The 18,326-nt window shown below is 38.2% G+C and overlaps 3 protein-coding genes across 4 annotated transcripts; all 3 read left to right on the top strand.

Annotated features, from left to right (window-relative positions):
• The first annotated feature begins 2,890 nt into the window (after positions 1-2,890).
• Positions 2,891-5,852, top strand: LOC141007445 (serine protease FAM111A-like). Its single transcript, XM_073479809.1, has 2 exons — positions 2,891-2,985; positions 3,079-5,852. The coding sequence occupies exons 1-2, from the start codon at positions 2,923-2,925 to the stop codon at positions 4,942-4,944; spliced, it is 1,929 nt and encodes a 642-aa protein (XP_073335910.1). The 5' UTR covers positions 2,891-2,922; the 3' UTR covers positions 4,945-5,852.
• A 397-nt stretch (positions 5,853-6,249) lies between these two features.
• On the top strand, positions 6,250-11,860 carry LOC141007286 (serine protease FAM111A-like). Of its 2 annotated transcripts, XM_073479633.1 has the most exons (6): positions 6,250-6,311; positions 7,641-7,731; positions 7,862-7,924; positions 8,169-8,204; positions 8,372-8,434; positions 8,786-11,860. In XM_073479633.1, the coding sequence occupies exons 2-6, from the start codon at positions 7,714-7,716 to the stop codon at positions 10,700-10,702; spliced, it is 2,097 nt and encodes a 698-aa protein (XP_073335734.1). In that variant the 5' UTR covers positions 6,250-6,311; positions 7,641-7,713; the 3' UTR covers positions 10,703-11,860. The 2 variants fall into 2 exon arrangements, with proteins under 2 accessions (XP_073335734.1, XP_073335733.1); XM_073479632.1 differs by lacking the exons at positions 6,250-6,311; positions 7,641-7,731 and having other exon boundaries at positions 7,867-8,204.
• Positions 11,861-12,704: 844 nt separating this feature from the next.
• Positions 12,705-16,974, top strand: crcp (calcitonin gene-related peptide-receptor component protein). The gene is made up of 6 exons (XM_073479485.1): positions 12,705-12,765; positions 14,412-14,448; positions 14,554-14,652; positions 14,758-14,852; positions 14,976-15,033; positions 16,058-16,974. The coding sequence occupies exons 1-6, from the start codon at positions 12,758-12,760 to the stop codon at positions 16,202-16,204; spliced, it is 444 nt and encodes a 147-aa protein (XP_073335586.1). The 5' UTR covers positions 12,705-12,757; the 3' UTR covers positions 16,205-16,974.
• Positions 16,975-18,326: the final 1,352 nt, after the last annotated feature.

The following is an 18,326-nucleotide window of genomic DNA, read 5'->3' as shown; positions in this document are numbered from 1 at the left end:
CATCGATATAGACTTCTCATAGTGGAGAGGAGCATATGTATCACGGATCTGCTTGTTTGTCACTTTAAAGAGTCTGCAGTGTAGTTCAGTTAAATCATGTGGACAATCAATTAAAGGTTTTTTATAATGCCTATTAGGAGGTACTGAAGCCCCATTAGCACCACGACTTCCCGTGTCCTTGAACATGTAACATGAATATGTAATTTTTTTGAATTTTTGAACATGTCTATAAACTGTATATATATGCCCCTGGTATTGGCAGCTTGTGTTTTACATACATATGTTCTCAAAATAAATAAACGAACAAATAAATATACAAATAAAACTACTGCAAAATGTCGGTTCCGTCCAAAAATGTTTTTTCGTAGTTTTAAGACAATATATATATATACATACATACATACATACATACAGTACATACATACATACATACATACATACATACATATATATATATTAACTTTATTTAGTACCAGCACAAGGTACAAACATGTAAATGCATTGCCAGGGGGTCATAACCACACAAGAAATAGAAAATAGAAATATAAAAACAAAGAGAACACAAAAGAAATGATTAAAATAGATATAATAATGTTAATGTAACATAATGTTCATACAGTAAGCTCGAAATATCTTGCCACAGTATTTTAGTGTATTCACAATGCCAGAATAAATGATGTGCAGTTTCAGAATGAACAAGAAACATGAATTTAATCCTTAACCCTTTAAAGGAAATGTTTTAAAGTGTTTGAGGAGAGGCTTATATGACACCTTCTTTATCTTATTTATGATGAGATGATTGTTTGGCAGCAGCCACATTTGCCCTGGAATGTCACTAACAAAGTTATTTAGGTAGGTTGTGACATAAGGAACAGAAATAAGGAGTAAAACGACGCAATATTCAAGTCCTGAAGTTTTATCTGCGGCTGTGGTGGTCTCTGACTCCTCCCACCGCGGTGACGTCATTACGAGGCGGGGCTTCCGTCGAACGGCGGGAAGTTTGATTGACGAGACTGCAACAACAAAGCCGTCTGTTTTGCACGAGTGTTTGGTAAGTTCAAGCTGAAAAACATCCTTAAACTGCGCTGTATCGGTTAAAGATACGACGGCAGAAACAGCTACGGTCCTTATCGAGTACAATAACAATATTATCGACTAGCTGGCTATGCAACTTTAAAAGCCACTGCAGTCGACTGCATGCTGACTGCTGCGACACATGCATTAATATGCGAGAGTATGAGAAACAATAAGTTATAGTAATAAACAAATGTAATAAGTGTCTTCTGAATATTGCACGCAAGTCACAAAGGCATCTTTTCTTATGGTAATAATGTACAAAAAGTGAGTTTTCTCGCAGAGGTTGTATGAGGTTACAGGAAGTACACTTCAGCAACAATAGGCTCGTTCGAGATGAACTGCGCCACGGCTGTAAAGTGGACGAGACCAAGAGGCAGCAGCAGGGGGACAGAGTCTTAAAGGTCAATGAAACACTCCCATCCTGTTAGATGTGTTTCCGATCGATTTAAATCTTGTCAGACACATTTATCAGTTGGTACGCAGTCTTCAGTTGTTGTGAATTATGACGCCACAACCTATTAAAACTGTACACAGGCGATCTGAGATTTGGGTTCATGGATCAGCCTCCATTTTACATTCTCAAGTAAATCAGCTTCATATCAGTTTGCTGCTGTCTATAAATCATCTGAGCAGACCGTACCACACCTTTATGTGTGCATTGTGCGAGAGTTTCCATAGATCGATCCTGTGCAGGCCTGGCTGATCTCGAACGAGCCTAATTTTAAAGCTTTGGTCACAAAAAGTGGAAGACTAATTTGGCACCAGCTAGATATTAGCAACAGCTAGACAACATTACCTGAAGCTTTCTTCAGAAAAGTGTAAAGGTAATGCAAATCTTTTTTCTTTTCTATGACATACTGTATAAAGTAATGATAATATGCTTTAGCCATGGTATTGATTGCTTGAATATGAGTTTAGGCAATTAAAGAAATATGTGGTCATCATGCCACACCTACATGTACATAAAAAGAGTGATGGCCAACTTGTTTTTATGAAGGGAATCACAACGCATGTCATATTTATACTACTCAAAATAAGTTAGGGATATTGGGGCATTTGAGCGTTTTACTTGATTGTTTATTCTGTGACATATCTGAATTTTTATTTTGTTTTTAAAAACTTTTGAGTGGTGTATATAATGGCACTAAATCGTTACTGCACATGTACTGTAAATAATTACAAATCAATCATATTTGCCTTTTCCTGTAGGTAAGACACTACATCACCTTCTTTTCAGTGTCAGAAATATTCAGATGGAAACATCATGTTAAAAATGAAGCCGAAGTTAAAGCCTGAAGAAAAAGGACCAATGGACAAATTTGTCATGGTAAATATTTTCTCCTGTGTCATGAACTGTACACCCAAGTCTTGTCAGTTTAATCCAAGCTGTTTCCTTTACCACAATATTTTGAGTTGTGAGACTACTGATTTGTATGGCTTTGGTATTTTAATCCAACTGTTTATCTCTTAATCAATAAAATTAATTAATAAAAAAAGCATGTCAAAAATCTGCTATTAATGTCATTTCAGAAAATCCAGAATGAGAAAAACAGTCAGCATCCTGATTTACCACCTGTAGCAAAGGTTTGTGATACTATTTTATGTATCTGTGATTAGATATAATAAACAGACAGCATACACACAGATGTAATTTTCTTGTCTGGGGCTCAACTTTTTTTGTTATTGTCAGATAATTTCTTATGTATAAGGAGCATATGATAAACAATCTGTTATGTCTTCCCATTCAATTCAGCCATATTTTTGAGATGATATATCAAGGGTAAAGTCTCGTCTGTCTCCTTGTGTCAGGACTGGAGTAAACTGGCGACCTCTACAGTGCGTACCATGCCACTCACCCAACGTCAGCTGGGATCAGCTCCAGCCCCCAGCCACCCTCCTGATAAACAGGTACAGCTAATGAATAGATGGATTGTTCAAGAGTGGTAAAATTGGTTGTACTATGATTACATTAAATGAGACTCAATTCTGTTTCATTCCCAGGAAAAGAAGCCACATGCAACCCATTCTTTCGAGTGGTGCGGGGTTGACAGGAAACTCACAAATATTACATGCGATAAAGCGGGAACCATTGAGAGCACGCTGCTGAGAAGTGAAAAGTTTAAGGGAATTGCAGAAAAAAACAAAGACAAAGAGCTTGTTATTTTAAGAGATGGGAAAGCTATCAGTTCACACTTTCCATGCTGTTTAATTAAGAAAAAACGGTTGACTGTCAGGTACGTTAAAGCTGTAGGCAAGCAGAAGCAGTCGTTTGAAAATCGAGGCTACATTAATTCCCGAAGAAAGGGGGCATCTGACAAGCCTGTGATGTTTCATGTGTTGACAAAGGGAGGTAAAAATGTAGTGAGAATCATGAGAAACCCAGCACTAAGAAGAAACATTGAGGAAATTACTGTTTATGCATACAAAGGGGAAAAAGTGAAGCATGCTCTGAGAAGAGATGGTCGTTTACTGATCACCGTATTCAAAAAGAACTGTGTGCTCTCTCACACAAGCACTGACGTCACCACTGAAATGTCAAGTCTCGTTGACGATCTTGATGGTAAAACTTTCAAGATCACACTGCTCGATAAGTCTCCTCCACCAGAAAGTCCGCCTAGCAGTGTTGATGATGCTTACATGATGCAAAATGATTATCAGAGATCCGACTGTGATGGCAACCAAGATCCTCCACAGCAGTCTGCTACAACTGAGTCAGAGAATGACAACAGACCGAAAGAGAAGCCAGAGCTAAAGGGTGACATGGCATCAGAAAAAAATCCAGACACAATGCAGTGTAAGTCATCATCACAGGTCAAAGATTTGGTGAAAAGAATGAAAACTCTGCAAGGTTCTAAGCCCTCTTATATGCAGGATTACTACCGCGTCGAGTATGGAAAGAATGATCAGACATGCAGGGAAGTGAAAACAATGAAGAAACTCATGGAGCTCAGTAACTCTGTTTGCCATGTGAGAATAAATGGCAGACCAGCTGGAAGTGGGTTTCTGCTGTTTGACAAGTTCGTCCTCACAAATGGCCACGTGATTAAAAACATTTATAGTGAGACTACAGGGCAGCTTGATGAGAGGGTCACTGTCCATTTCTCTTATGAAAGTCTGGACCAGATGGAGTCAGGAGCAGAAGTGGAAGAGGTCGCTGGTTTTGAATATTCTGATGAAACGGAGCACAAGTATGACTGGGCTTTGTTAAGGCTTAGTGCTGAGCAGAATTTGCCTGATGGTCTGTTGAAACACTTTGGATTTCATTCTCAAAGTGGAGGAATTTGCATTATTGGGCATCCTGATGGTGGTGTGAAAAAGATAGAGCCATGCTTGATTGTTTCATTTGATAGCCGCTGCCAGGTTGTGGAGAGGCATTACCGTGAAAATCAAGAGCACGTTCAGTTGGTTACTCCCCGTTTCTTTGAGGGTGCGGCAGAATGGGTTAAACAGAAGAAACAGGTTCTAACTTACGAGTCTTCTTTTTATTTTGGCTCGTCTGGCTCTCCTGTCTTTGATGAGCACTGCAATGTGGTTGCAATGCATTCAGGGGGATATGTCTACTGCAATGAAAGTGGCCAAAGCCAGAGCGTCATAGAGTATGGCTATCCTGTGTCCCTCATTATCGAACAAGCCATTGTCCAGTTAGTGGAAGGAGGAAGGTTTGATGTTTTGAAGAAATACCTCGCTTGCAGTTATGCACGACACCAAAACATGATGAGCAATCTGAAGAAACTGGTTGATGGTAGAAATCTCACAGCATTTAGAAATGCAGCCAAGAGTCCAGTGGTCATAAATGACGCGAGCTTGAAGACGTTCTTTGAATTTCTCTGTTGGCCAGAGGAACCTGTCCCAATGGACTTTGACTGAGTGTACACAGCTACCTGCTGACAAAAGGTACTGAGAGCAGTTTCATCAGTGAGCAATGACTGTCATCTTTCTTCATATGAGAGGATACTGTTGTTGTTAAATACTGGAGGGGTGCAGGAATTGTTGGAAAGAAAGGGAACTATGCTTTCTCAATAGTCATTTTAGCCTCAAGATTATTTTTCTAAATGCTTTTTTTTTTTAATGGAATTTGTATAGTTCAGCAAATGTCAAATCAATGTCCTGAAAACTGCCTGTAAATGATATTTGTGTTTTTGTATTCTGTGCTTGCTCGTTACAAAAATTACTGCACTGGTTGGATTTCATTTGGAGCCCGACTGATGAATGAAACAGCCAGAATTATCAGCCAATATTAGATACAGTACATCAGTGTTGGGGTACACTGTATGTTTTCAGGTGAATAACAAGAAATTGCAGGTCAGATCTGTTTTGTGTGTGTTTGTCCATGAGAGAGCAATAACTGTAAAGTTTTTGGTTTTGAAATGTTTATTTTTATTGAAAAAAAGAGATGCAGATTTTTAAAACTCGAAATAATATCAGCTTCAGAAATGCAGTATCAGTCTTGCTGTTTTTTTCTACCTTGTTCTGCTTTGGGCTGTTTTAAAGAAAATCACCTGTGAGATAATGATTTCCTATTTTTGTATTGAATTACACAAAAATGATCCTACAATTTTGGACTAGAAATATTCTGTCATCCATCATGATGTTGATACCAACAACAGTATGTATGTTTTTGATAAAATGAAATCACCTGTGAGATTTTAATTGCGATTTCACCTTATTTTTTGATGTATTACATTTACAAACAATTGTACAATACTAGATGAAGCAATATTCTGTCATACTGTCATTGTGTTGATACAGTCTGTCTTGAGAATGTGTCAATGATCTTACTTGTATTCATTATAGAAAAATAGGCAGTTTTTCTAAAATGAATAATGATTAATTAACATTCAATAAAGTGGTTTCTTTCATATTTGGATTTTGATTGTGTTTTGAATGTATTATTTGCTCCCATCAACATAAATGTATGAAAAGGAGGTCAAACTTCAAAGTCAAGTTCCTTTAACTAACTTTCCCTGCACAGGGATTACTGTTATTGTACACTGGACTGAAATGCATCTGACTCATTCCTGTGGCACTCCAACTGTAGCACCCGCCCATAGATTTGTGTAAGAAACCGCCAAATCAACGGCGATGGTGTCAGAACAGGGCGGGGCATCAAGCCAGTCATCCTGTTCAAGACCGGATCAAACTGGTCTTTTGAACACAAGTTTGTTGGTAGCAGTTAAGTTCAAGCTATATGTACTGTGAACCGCTCAAAAAGGCTTTTTGATCGCACGTCTTTGGTAAGTTGAAGCTATGGTCTTTACTGAATCTAGGATGTCTTTTATCCGTACTAAATATAGCCTAAGGTAAAGGCAAAAAACTAACTGTGGTATTGGTTACTTGGATTTGACTTCTGCTAGTGTTAGACATTTGTGGTAGGGCATCATGTCAGTTTTAAATTTCATAGAATACTCTTCTGTTATGCAATTAATAACTGTTAGGCCTATGTATTGTTCTTTATTTGGGCGTATTTTATACCTTCCTTGTATTAAAAAAAAGCATTGGCTTGCATTTGATTAAGATTCATTTTGTGGCAATAGAGTGAGAAAGAGATTTGTGTCCCACCATCAAAAGAGGTGTCATGGATTTTGTTTCATTATGTGTGTTTTATAGGTGTTTTCTGGTCTTGTGGTGTCTTTTGCCGTTTTTCCAGTGTTCTGTTTTCCCTCCTTGTGGTCCACACCTGCTCTGCATTTCCCTCTTTAGCTTTAACTTTCCCCTCCTTCTAGTGTTTTTCCATTCCTTTCCCTCACCTGTCCTTTCCCCGCCTTACTCCACCTGCAACTCGTCCCCTTGTTAGTTTTGTTTCTATTTAAGCCTGTGTGCTTCATTCTGTCTTTGTCAGTTCGTTCCTGTGTTTCCCCTGAGCCTGTTCACTCCAGTGCCTTCCAGTGTTCTCCAGCGTCTCCCTGTTTTTCCCCATCCCTGTTTCTGTGTTTTTGTTCCTCTTGTTTTTAATTAGTTGTACTTTGTTCCTCTTAGTTGGTACTTTATTGAGCCTTTTGTGTTGCTACTTTGTTTTTTGGTGTTGCTCTTCTTGTTTTTTGTTGGATTCTTGGTTTTCCGATAATTTCAGCTTTGTTAATAAAGCTAGTTTTCAGTTCCTAATCCTTCCAACCTCCCATGTGATTCTGCATTTGGGTCCTCACCTTTTTCATAAAATTTAACAAGACGTGCACAAACCTGTCGTTGGATAATGTGATTGTGTTGTGCCACACCCTGGTATGCATGAAAAGAGTGATGGCTAACTTACACTGACCAAAAATATAAACGCAACACTTTTTTGCTCCTATTTTTCATGAACTGAACTCAAAGATTTTTTTATGGATCAAAATGGATCTTTTGTGTATATAGAAATGTGTTAGATCTTTGAGTTCAGCTCATGAAAAATGGGAGCAAAAACACAAGTGTTGCGTTTATATTTTTGTTCAGTGTACATTTGTTGTTTTGTATGGTCGTGTGTCTAAAGAAATGAATCACAGTGAATGTCACATTGATATGAATGCACTAAATGATGATTGCATGAGTACTGTAAGTCATAATAAATTCATCATATTTTATTCCTGCAGGTAAGATAATACATCACCTCATTTCAGTGTCGTCAAAACTGAGCTCGAAACTCAGCTGGAAAATAAAGGACCAATGGACAAAGCCATTAAGGTACTGATTCGCTCCTGTTGACTGATTTTAAATGGGTTTTATGAATTTAGAAAGCTTTATCACTCTTATCAAGGAAGTAAATGAAAACACAGTAACAGCAAGTCCAAAGTCTTCTGCCTGTTTATTCAAGGAAGACGCAGATGACCCGGTTGAGGAAAGCAGCCAAGCTTCTAATTTTCAACCTGTTGCAAAGGTTCGTTGTATTGTATATGTTGCATTTTTATTTTACATCTGTGTTTGCAAATAATGACTATAGTTGGTACTGTAAGGTACTGATTCTCTCCCGTGTCTACTGATGTATATGGGTTTGATTACTTCATAAAGGTCTGTCACTCTTATCAAGGAAGTAAATGAAAACAGTGTGTCAGTGTATGTTTTCATTTAACTTCAGCCATGTGTTTGAGATGATAAAAGTGTTGTTTGTCTCTACGTGTCAGCCCAGAAATAAAGGACCAATGGACAAAGCCATTAAGGTACTGATTCTCTCCTGTCGACTGATTTAAATGGGTTTGATTACTTCATAAAGCTCTGTTACTCTTATCAGGGAAGTAAATGAAAACACAGTAACAGCATGTCCAAAGTCTTAAGCGTGCATTCTCTAATACATTACTATTAATAACATTTCTGCCTGTTATTCAAGGAAGAAGCAGATGACCAGTATGAGAGAAGTAGCACAGCTTCTAATTTTCAACCTGTTGCAAAGGTTTGTAGTATTGTATATGTTATATTTTTATTTTACATCTGTGTTTGCAAATACTAACTATAGTTGGTACACAGAGACTGTCTTGACTGTCTCTTGTCTAATATTTTAATTTAATTTGCAGGGTACAACTTCCTGTTTTGTTTTATTTTGTCTCATGTTCAAAGCACATGATAAAAACTGATTTAGTATGTGTCAGTGTATGTTTTCATTTAACTTCAGCCATGTGTTTGAGATGATAAAAGTGTTGTCTGTCTAATAAACAGGTATAGCTAATGCATGGATGGTTTGAGACTGATCTTATTTTAATGGAATAAGAATTGTTGTAATTAAAGTATTGTGTTTCATTCCCAGGGAGAGAAGTCACATGCAACCCATTCTTTTTCTTGGCAATTGAAAAACCAACGCTTAACATTTACCTGCAATCAAGCTGGAACTGTTGAGGAGGTGCTGAAGAGAAGTCAAGTGTTTACAAAAAATGCAGGACAGAACGAAGGCAAAGAGCTTGTCATTTTAAAAAATGGGAAAGCTATCAGTTCACACACTCCATGCAGGTTAATAATTATGGGTGAACAGCTGATTGTCAAGTACATTAAAGCTGTAGACAAACCAAAGCTACTGGATCGTGCCCCTCGTTTTCAATATGGCGAGCATGTGATGTTTCATGTGTTGACAAGTGGAGGTGAAAATGTAGCCGTAATCTTGAGAAACACTGCAATAAAAAAAGTGAGTCAGGAAATAACTGTGTATGCATACAAAGGGGAAAAAGTGAAGCATGCTCTCAAAAGAGATGGTCGTTTAAAGGATATAGTGTTCAAAAAGAACTGTGTGCTCTCTGACACAAGCACTAATGACACCACTGAAATGTCAAGTCTTGTTGACGATCTTGATGGTAAAACTTTCCAGATCATACTGCTCGATAAGTCTACTCCACCAGAAAGTCAGCCTGGCAGTCTTGATGACGCTTACATGATGCAAAATGATTCTCAGAGAACTGTCTCTGATGGAAACCAAGATCCTCCACAGCAGTCTGCTACAACTGAGTCAGAGACTGACAACAGGCCGAAAGAGAAGCCAGAGCTAAAGGGTGACGTGGCACCAGAACAAATACCACGTGAAATACCTAATTCAGAAACATTGCAGCGTGGCCTAGCTTCACAGTTTACAGATTTAGTGAAGGACAGGAAAACTCAGGTTCCTAAGCTTTCTCGAGTCCAGAATCTCTTCCGTGTCGAGTATGGAAAGAATGATCAGACATGCAGGCAAGTGAAAACGATGAAGAAACTGATGGAGCTCAGTAACTCTGTTTGCCATGTGAGAATAAATGGGAGAGCAGAAGGAAGTGGCTTCCTGCTGTTTGACAAGTTCGTCCTCACAAATGGCCACGTGATTAACAACATTTGTAGTAAGACTACAGGGCAGCTTACTGAGAAGGTCACTGTCCATTTCTCTTATGAAAGTCTGGAACAGGTGGAGGGTGGGCTAGATTCAAGAGCAGAAGTGGAAGAAGTCGCTGGCTTTGCATGCTATTCTGATGAGTCAGGACATCGGTATGACTGGGCTTTGTTAAGGCTTGGTGCTGAGCAGAATTTGCCTGATGGTCTCCTAACACACTTTGGATTCCTTCCACAAAGTGGAGGAATTTGCATTATTGGACATCCTGATGGTAGAGTGAAAATGATAGAGCCATGCTTGATTGTTAAATTTAATAACCGCAGCCAGGTTGCAGCGAGGCATTACCGTGAAAATCCAGATGGTGCTCAGGTGGACAGCAGTCATTACGGTGAAAATCCAGGGCACGTTCAATGGGTTACTCCCCGTTTCTTTGAGGATGTGGCAGAATGGATTAAACAGAAGAAACAGGTTCTAACTTACGAGTCTTCTTTTTATTTCGGCTCGTCTGGCTCTCCTGTCTTTGATGAGCACTGCAATGTCGTTGCAATGCATTCAGCGGGATATGTCTACCGCAATGCAAGGGGTCAAAGCCAGAGCGTCATAGAGTATGGCTATCCTTTGTCTGTCATTATCGAACAAGCCATTGTCCAGTTAGTGGAAAGAGGAAGGTTTGATGTTTTGAAGAAATATCTCGCTTGCAGTTATGCACGACACCAAAACATGATGAGCAATCTGAAGAAACTGGTTGAGGGTAGAAATCTCACAGCATTTAAAAATGCAGCCAAGAGTCCAGAGGTCATAAATGATGCGAGCTTGAAGACGTTCTTTGAATTTCTCTGTCGGCCAGAGGAACCTGTCCCAATGGACTTTGACTGAGTGTACACAGCTACCTGCTGACAAAAGGTACTGAGAGCAGTTTCATCAGTGAGCAATGACTGTCATCTTTCTTCATATGAGAAGATACTGTTGTTGTTAAACACTGGAGGGGTGCAGGAATTGTTGGAAAGAAAGGGAACTATGCTTTCTCAATAGTCATTTTAGCCTCAAGATTATTTTTCTAAATTTTTTTTTTTTACTGTATTTTTATTTTTGGATAGTTTTTATTACGCACTTGTTAAATCATTGTTCTCAAAACTGTAAATGACATTTTTGTTTTTGGGTTCTGTGCTTGCTCGTTGTAAAAATTACTGCAATGGTTGGATTTCTCAGAGAGCCCGACGAATTAAATGAATCGGCCAGAATTGCTAGCTGATATTATCTTATTTCAGATTTATCTGTGTCAAGGTGTACTGTCTGTCATCAGGCAAATAACAAGAAATTGCATTACAGACCTGTCAAAGATACAGTATATTTGGGGCAATCTACAGTAGAAGCAATGTCTCCACTGCACAGTTTGTCCATGAGAGAGTAATAACTGTTTTTGGTTTAGAAATCTTTATTTTTATTGAAAAATTAGATGCATATTTCAGTTTTGCTCTTTTTTCTACCTTATCTTCCACTTTGAGCTGTTTTTAAGAAAATCACCTGTGAGATAATGATTTCATATTTTGTATTGTTGAAGGTTCTCAGTCATCCAGGTCATCGTAATTCTAAGTGCTGTATCGTGGGCAACTGGACGTGTTTCAGTTTCTTGAAGACGTTTCAACTCCCATCCAAGAGGCTTCTCCTTTTTGTATTGTATTACACAAAAACAATTGTACAGTTTTGGACTAGAAATCTTCTGTCATACTGCCATTGTGTTGATACCAATAACAATATGAAGGTTTTTAATTATAAAAAGCACCTGCAAGATTTTCATTGCGATTTAATGTTATTTCGTTCATGTATTGCATTTAAAAACAATTGTACAATACTGGTTTTAGCAACATTCTGTCATACTGTCATTGTGCTTATACAATCTATTTTGAAAATGATAAGTGGTAAAGTGAAATGATCTTACCTGCTTAAATTGGTTCTGTATAAAAAAAAACTAACTTGCTAAAATTACTGCCTGATAATAAAACAGAATTTTTGCAGAATTTTCTCATGTTTTTAGTCATCATGCAATGCAGGAATAGGAGTTTATGCTCAAATGCCAAATTTGATATGCATACATATAAAATGGTTATAAGTCTTCAGCCTTAGGTAAGAGGTTTGTGCCATATAGTAGTTAGGGTTGATAGTGATGCACACATTTTTACTGCAAAATTGCATGTGGTTACTAGTGAGATGCAATAAATGAGTCACCTGAACTTTGTCCACTGTGTAAACAATTCAAATGACGTCAGATAAGCAGTTTTAAGGTTATGTTTAGTTATTTGAGCAGCAGAATGTCATGACATTTTTAGATTTAGATTGCTTTTTGCACATTTTAAAAGAAAAATACACAATTAACAAGGCTAGAAAATAATATACAGTGCAGGAGGAGGCAGAAAACCTGGAGGGCTTATATAAGGCCTCCAGCTAAACAAAGTTAAGAGTTCACAAAGTTACAACAATAGCAATGATATCAAAATGCAAACAGAAAATGTGAATATATGATGATGCAGTTGTTTGTTTTGTTTTGTTTTGTTTTGTTTTTCAGCAAAAGGACTTGAATCTTTTTGTAAATCTGACAACATGCCCTATGTTTTGGTTGTCATGTCTTCGTTGGGGTCCACATTAGAGAGTAAACAGCATTTTAAAAATCACAAATAAGCAGCACAAACCAAACCTAACAGTGGAGGAGTCGAGTGGTTTTGCCAATTTAAGAAAAAGTAATAAACAGTCAGATACAAAGAAGATCACAGATAGCAAGGACAATGAACAAAAGTTTATTTTTTTTCCTCTGAAACACACAGAAGAGGCAGATTTATTTCATTACTAAATCCAGCTTGCCGCCATCGGAACCATTGTCTCGGCTTGTTTTCCACACGAACAGTTTTGCGACGGACCAAACCAAAGCCTGGCGAGATGGAAGTGTAAGTTTTATTAATATCTAATGTAGACTCGTACAGCACAGTGAGTTTGTTATTTGTCAGCTGTATGTTGTTTATTTGAACTGTAGTCAAATATTGTGGTTAAAAGTACAACAGAAGACGTCTTTGTCACAGTTTCCGGTTAATCTATTGATCCTGGGGGGAAACGGTGTAGACACAACGGGTTTTATACATATTTTCACATCTCTGATCACAACCGAGAAACACCGAATTATAATCTGTTAAAAAATATGTTAATATACAACATAATAATAATAATCAGGCAACACATTTCCATTCTAACGGTGAATAAGTCAGTTAAAACACTGGATTCTGTCATCTGTTTAACACGATTAGTTTGTGTTTTAATGATGTGCATAAGGTTTAAATAACACACTGAACGTACGTTGCTTGAAAAACAGTACGGGAACTCTTGGTTAACAACGAACTACAAGCTGACGCCACCTTTTTAAATGAAAGGCAAAACATTTTAAGAGCATTTTCAATTCTGGCTTGGTGAAATAGTGCTGAAACAATGTATTAACCATAATAAGCTAGCTGGTTAGCATGCTAACTTCAGTGTATATCTCTGGAACACAGTACATAGGTGCTGTAATGTCAAAACTTTTATTTCTTCACATCCTGTAAATAAATTCAGTTCATTTTTGATTGTTTTCAACTAAAGTCTTACATATTGCGCAACAAATAGGGGGCAGTGTAGCAATCGGTCGTATTAGCCGAATGGAGCAGAGTGTTGGTGTTATTTAAGGTACAAAGTAGCTAGGTATCTGTGTATCTATGCAAAGTGAATGGGTAGGCTGGTTATCTATGCAAAGTGGATGTGTAGGCTGGTTATCTATGCAAAGTGGATGTGTAGGCTGGTTATCTATGCAAAGTGGATGTGTAGGCTGGTTATCTATGCAAAGTGGATGGGTGCAACACCATACACAGATGTCTTTGACATAACTTCGAAACTGTTATTTCTTCATATTTCGTTGATAATTTTAGTTCAGTTTTAAACTAAAATTCTCACATATTGCACCTTTAAGTCATTTCCAAAGAAAATGTTGGTGCCAGTTTCTCAAATGAGAAAAATCTCTCTGGGTCATTTAACTGGGAATTGACATCCAAGTTTTAGATGTTTGACTTTTGGACTTTTGGGTGCGTTGTAATGGGTGTGAGTTGTTTTTTGTGTCATTTTTTAAACTAAGCAATTACTGATGATCAAAAGATTGCTTTATAATTAAGATAATAATTAGATACATTTGCAAGCATTTTTAATAATGTGATCATAATGTGATCTACTAAATCTTTAAATAAATCAAACCAGGATACACATATTTTTCAGCATACTCAGCAGTCTTTATTTTTCCCTGTGTACTTACTTTATCGCATCTTCCTAAACACTTTTCTTATGTTTATGTACCCAAAATAATCTAAGCTTAAAGGTCCACCATTTTTTGGAGCTTTCAGCCACATTTTGCAGTCATTCAGTGACTGGAGGTGGCTCAGGTGTCATCAAATGACTTCAATAACACCTGAGTCAACTCCAATCACTAAATGAAGACCGGTTAAAGGCTCTAAAAGCTAATAAAGTGTACAAAACAGTTTATGAAGCTCAAAAAATGAACTTATTCTCTTCTTTTCAGGAAAAATGCTAACGCCGCTATGCTCAGTAACTATGAGGTAAGGTAATGTGTTACATCCCACTGTTACATTAAATCTTTTTGCACTATCTAGTCAAGAGACGGAAACAGTTTCATTTCACTTCATATTGGTCATGTTTCTCAGGTGTTCAAACTCCTCACAGACCTGAAGGAACAGAGGAAGGACAGCGGGAAGAACAAACACAGCGCTGGGCAGCAGAACCTCAACACCATCATGTATGAGGTCAGCACACGTCCTCTCCCTCTCTTCACTGGTTTAAACCAGCTCTATGACTCTGCTGTATCAAATGTACACTCTTACAACAGTTTCCTCTGCATTTCCATACAGACGCTGAAGTACCTGTCGAAGATGCCCTGCAGCAGGCAGAGCCCAGATATCGTCAAAGACTTCCTCACCACCATGATGCCTCACAAACTCACAAAGTCAGTGAGATCTCACAAAGGCATAGATGTTAGATTACATAAAATAAACGGTATTAAAGATAAACACATGTACTGTATATATGTACTGTACGATATACTCATTGATATTATTTCCCCCATCAGGGCAGAAAAACTGCAGCTATTGAACCACCGACCGCAGACAGCAGTGGAAATTCAGCTTGTGAGTGTTACCAATTACTATTATAACATGTTAGCATACCTCTCTTCATTCTTCACAGCTGGGGCACATTTCCAAGATTTGTTCACTTATTAATGTGGTAGCAGTGTGTCGTATATAAATATCACGTTCCAGACATGTCGGAAGTCAGAATTTTCTAGTTGAAACTTCCAACTTCTGACCTCCAAGTGTTCCAGGTGTAAGATGCCAAAAGTGAACAAAAAACTTGGCTGTACATACACAATTGAACCCTCAGCAGAGCGGACTCCTATTCAGTTGAATAGAGGAAAATGACGTGTTAACAGACGCCATTATATATTTTATTGAACGGTACTTTTATACCTGGAAATGTGCCCAAACACTTCAGTTACTAGCCTTATACAAATAATGTAGTCTACAAGTATACACTACAACCTTCCCATGGATGCTGCCAATGTCATGTGGTGTCATACAACTGCTGCCTCGTGAAGTCGGGGTTCACAAGTAGGAATTCTGACTTCCAATGGGATTCCATTTTACATTTTCTAGTTGGAGGTCAGATATTTTCTAGTTCTGAGTTGTCTGAAACACATAAGACTCGCTGAAAGGATAAGCCTGGTGATATTCTACTTTTTTTCTTATTGTCAACCATCCAACAAAAAGTCAAAAACCGACAATGAACTGATCCACCAAACATGTGTGTTTATAAAACAATTCAAACACATCAATGAGCCTCACTGTCACATGGGTGACATGTACTTTCATTAAGTTAAACATGAGCAATGCAGTTTAAATTTGAACTAAATCAATAATTGGATCACAATTGGCAAACTATCTGCAGATGACCAATGTGGTGGTAATGGAGCATGAGGTGAGATTGTTTTGACAACTGCAGATAAACTGATCTATCAAAGTTAAGGCAAGACAAGTTCATGTGTAAGGCACAGAAGGAGGAAAATAAAGTAAAAGTTAAGGATTCCTCAATTATCACACCATTTTTAATAACCAACACTGATGAATGTGGCCTGCATATTCTGTTTGTGCTCAGATGGTGGAAGAGAGTGAGGAGCGGTTATCGGAGGAGCAGATCGAGGAGCTCATCCAGACGGTAGCTGACGCCCTACCTGGTGACCCGGAGCAGGAGAACGCAGCTCCAGCAGACGCAGAGATGGATGAAGCCGGTGAACAGTCATGACACTGACGGGCCAGAAATGACTCATACTGTGGACACAGAAGCGGAGTGAAGGCTAAAATGATTACAGAACTGGACGTGCTGCTTTTACCCGTGACATTTTGCATCACTGTTTGAACTGAACAACTTGCTGACAGATGGGACACACAATGGCTGCCTTTTGAAATGCCTCATTCCCATTTACACATTTACATACAACTGGATTCAAATCCAACCTTTGCATGTGACTGCTCTAATTTGTATTTCACATCAGATAAGGTTCATGCAGAGATTGTCTGCAGTTAACCTGATATAGTTTTGGTTTCAGAATAAATATTATCGTCACTTTCTTCCGTGTTGCATAGAAATAATGTGCGTATGATTTTGCAAGCTGTAATATCAGTCAGTCATGCAGTCGAACTTGCATTGGTACACAGCACTAACATAAGGTCAGACAGTATTATGAGAGTGGCAACATAATAAAGAGAGTAGAAAGTATGGACCAAAAGTTGACTGTTGTCTCTTACTTATGCTATCTTTCAAAAAAATATGCTAATCGTTTCCTTCTGTAACAAAATGAAAGATAACAGCTGAAATGTGTCTGTGGCTTTTTGTCATTTTGCAGTATATATGCAGTAAATGTCATTTCAAGAGGTTGTCTCGGGTCTATAGTCGTCTTCAGAAGTGATAGGAAATAGTTAATCATCCTGGAACAATTATCATCTGATCAAGCAGAGACAACACAGGATATAAGCTGCACACTGATACATAAACCCCCAAACTCTTCAACTACAGGATCTGTGTCGGCTCGTGTTTTCTGTGCTGGGATGTTGTGAAGTAGCAGAGGAAGGATGTGCTGGTTAGACTTGTGTATTCTTTTTCTTTTGAGCTTCCTGTTAGTGTATCACATCAGCTTCCTGTGAGTACTTAGTACCTTGCTGAGGTATGATACTGAGGCAAAATGAAAATCACGGACACTGATTTTGTACCAGCACATACAGGAGCCCCCGAGGCTGATTGTTAGACTTTGTCTGTCTCAGACTCAGAATTACACTGAAGAACAGAGCAAACAGCAGTCTAAAAGGTCCAGTCTGTAGGATTTAGGGGCATAAATGGAATGTCATCTTCATAATTATGTTTTCATAAGTGTATAATCACCTGAAACTCAGAATCTTTGTTTTTGTTACTTTGTTGTTCTTGTTTTTGTTACCTTAGAAATATCTATCTATCATATCTGCAGCGGGGTCCTCTTTTATTGTGTCTGCCATGTTTCTACAGTAGCCCAGAATGGACAAACCAAACACTGGCTCTAGAGGGGGACTTTCAGGTTTTTAGCAGCTGCTGCAGAGGAGAGTGGGACAAGGGGTGTTCAGTTGTTTGTGACCTGCAGCCTCACCTGATGCCAATAAATCCAACACACTGGACTTTTAATAGGGCTTTGCATGGTATTATTTTTAAAAATCATAAAATACATACTAATGAAAATAAAAAGTAACTGCAGTCCTAGACTTTAAATGTTGCCCACATGGATAATCAACTTGTCAAAGTGAGCAACCCAGGGCTCCTGAAAGCTCCCATATACTGGCATGTGCTAATTAATTTAGCCCCATTGGGTTAACCTGGCTGTGACTTTTCAGACTCACTCTGTGTGTTTTGCTTACTATCTCATATCTGTCACCACGATGGAATGGAGGTCGATGCCTTGGCCTGCTCAGTCGTCCGCCTGGATCCATATTCTTCACTTATATCTAATACAATTTACTTGTATCAGATATTTTGTCAATTAAATTTGTAAACTGTGATTTTGTTGTTCTGTTCTGTACATGCGACAACTATTGCATGTCTGCCATCCAGTGAGAGAGATCCCTCCTCTGTGGCTCTTCCATCTGTTTTTTCACCTGTTAAAAGGGTTTTTTTTTTCGTTATGGGAAGTTTTTCCTCACTTAAATCGAGGGTGTAAGGACAGAGGATGTTGTTCACTGTACAGATCATAAAGCCCACTGAGGCAATGTGATTGTACTATATAAGTAAAATTGATTCGATTTGATTCACAGCAATAGAGATGCCCTATCTGATTAGTGCTGACTTGGCAGTGTCTGTCCACTCTGTCATTTTAATAGCATATAGCCAACTCGACATAAATCAA

This window comes from Pagrus major, chromosome 13 (genome assembly GCF_040436345.1).
Source record: "Pagrus major chromosome 13, Pma_NU_1.0".
Taxonomy (NCBI): domain Eukaryota; kingdom Metazoa; phylum Chordata; class Actinopteri; order Spariformes; family Sparidae; genus Pagrus; species Pagrus major.
The sequence above is the reverse complement of the archived record's forward strand: the minus strand, read 5'-3'. Positions and strand labels throughout refer to the sequence as shown.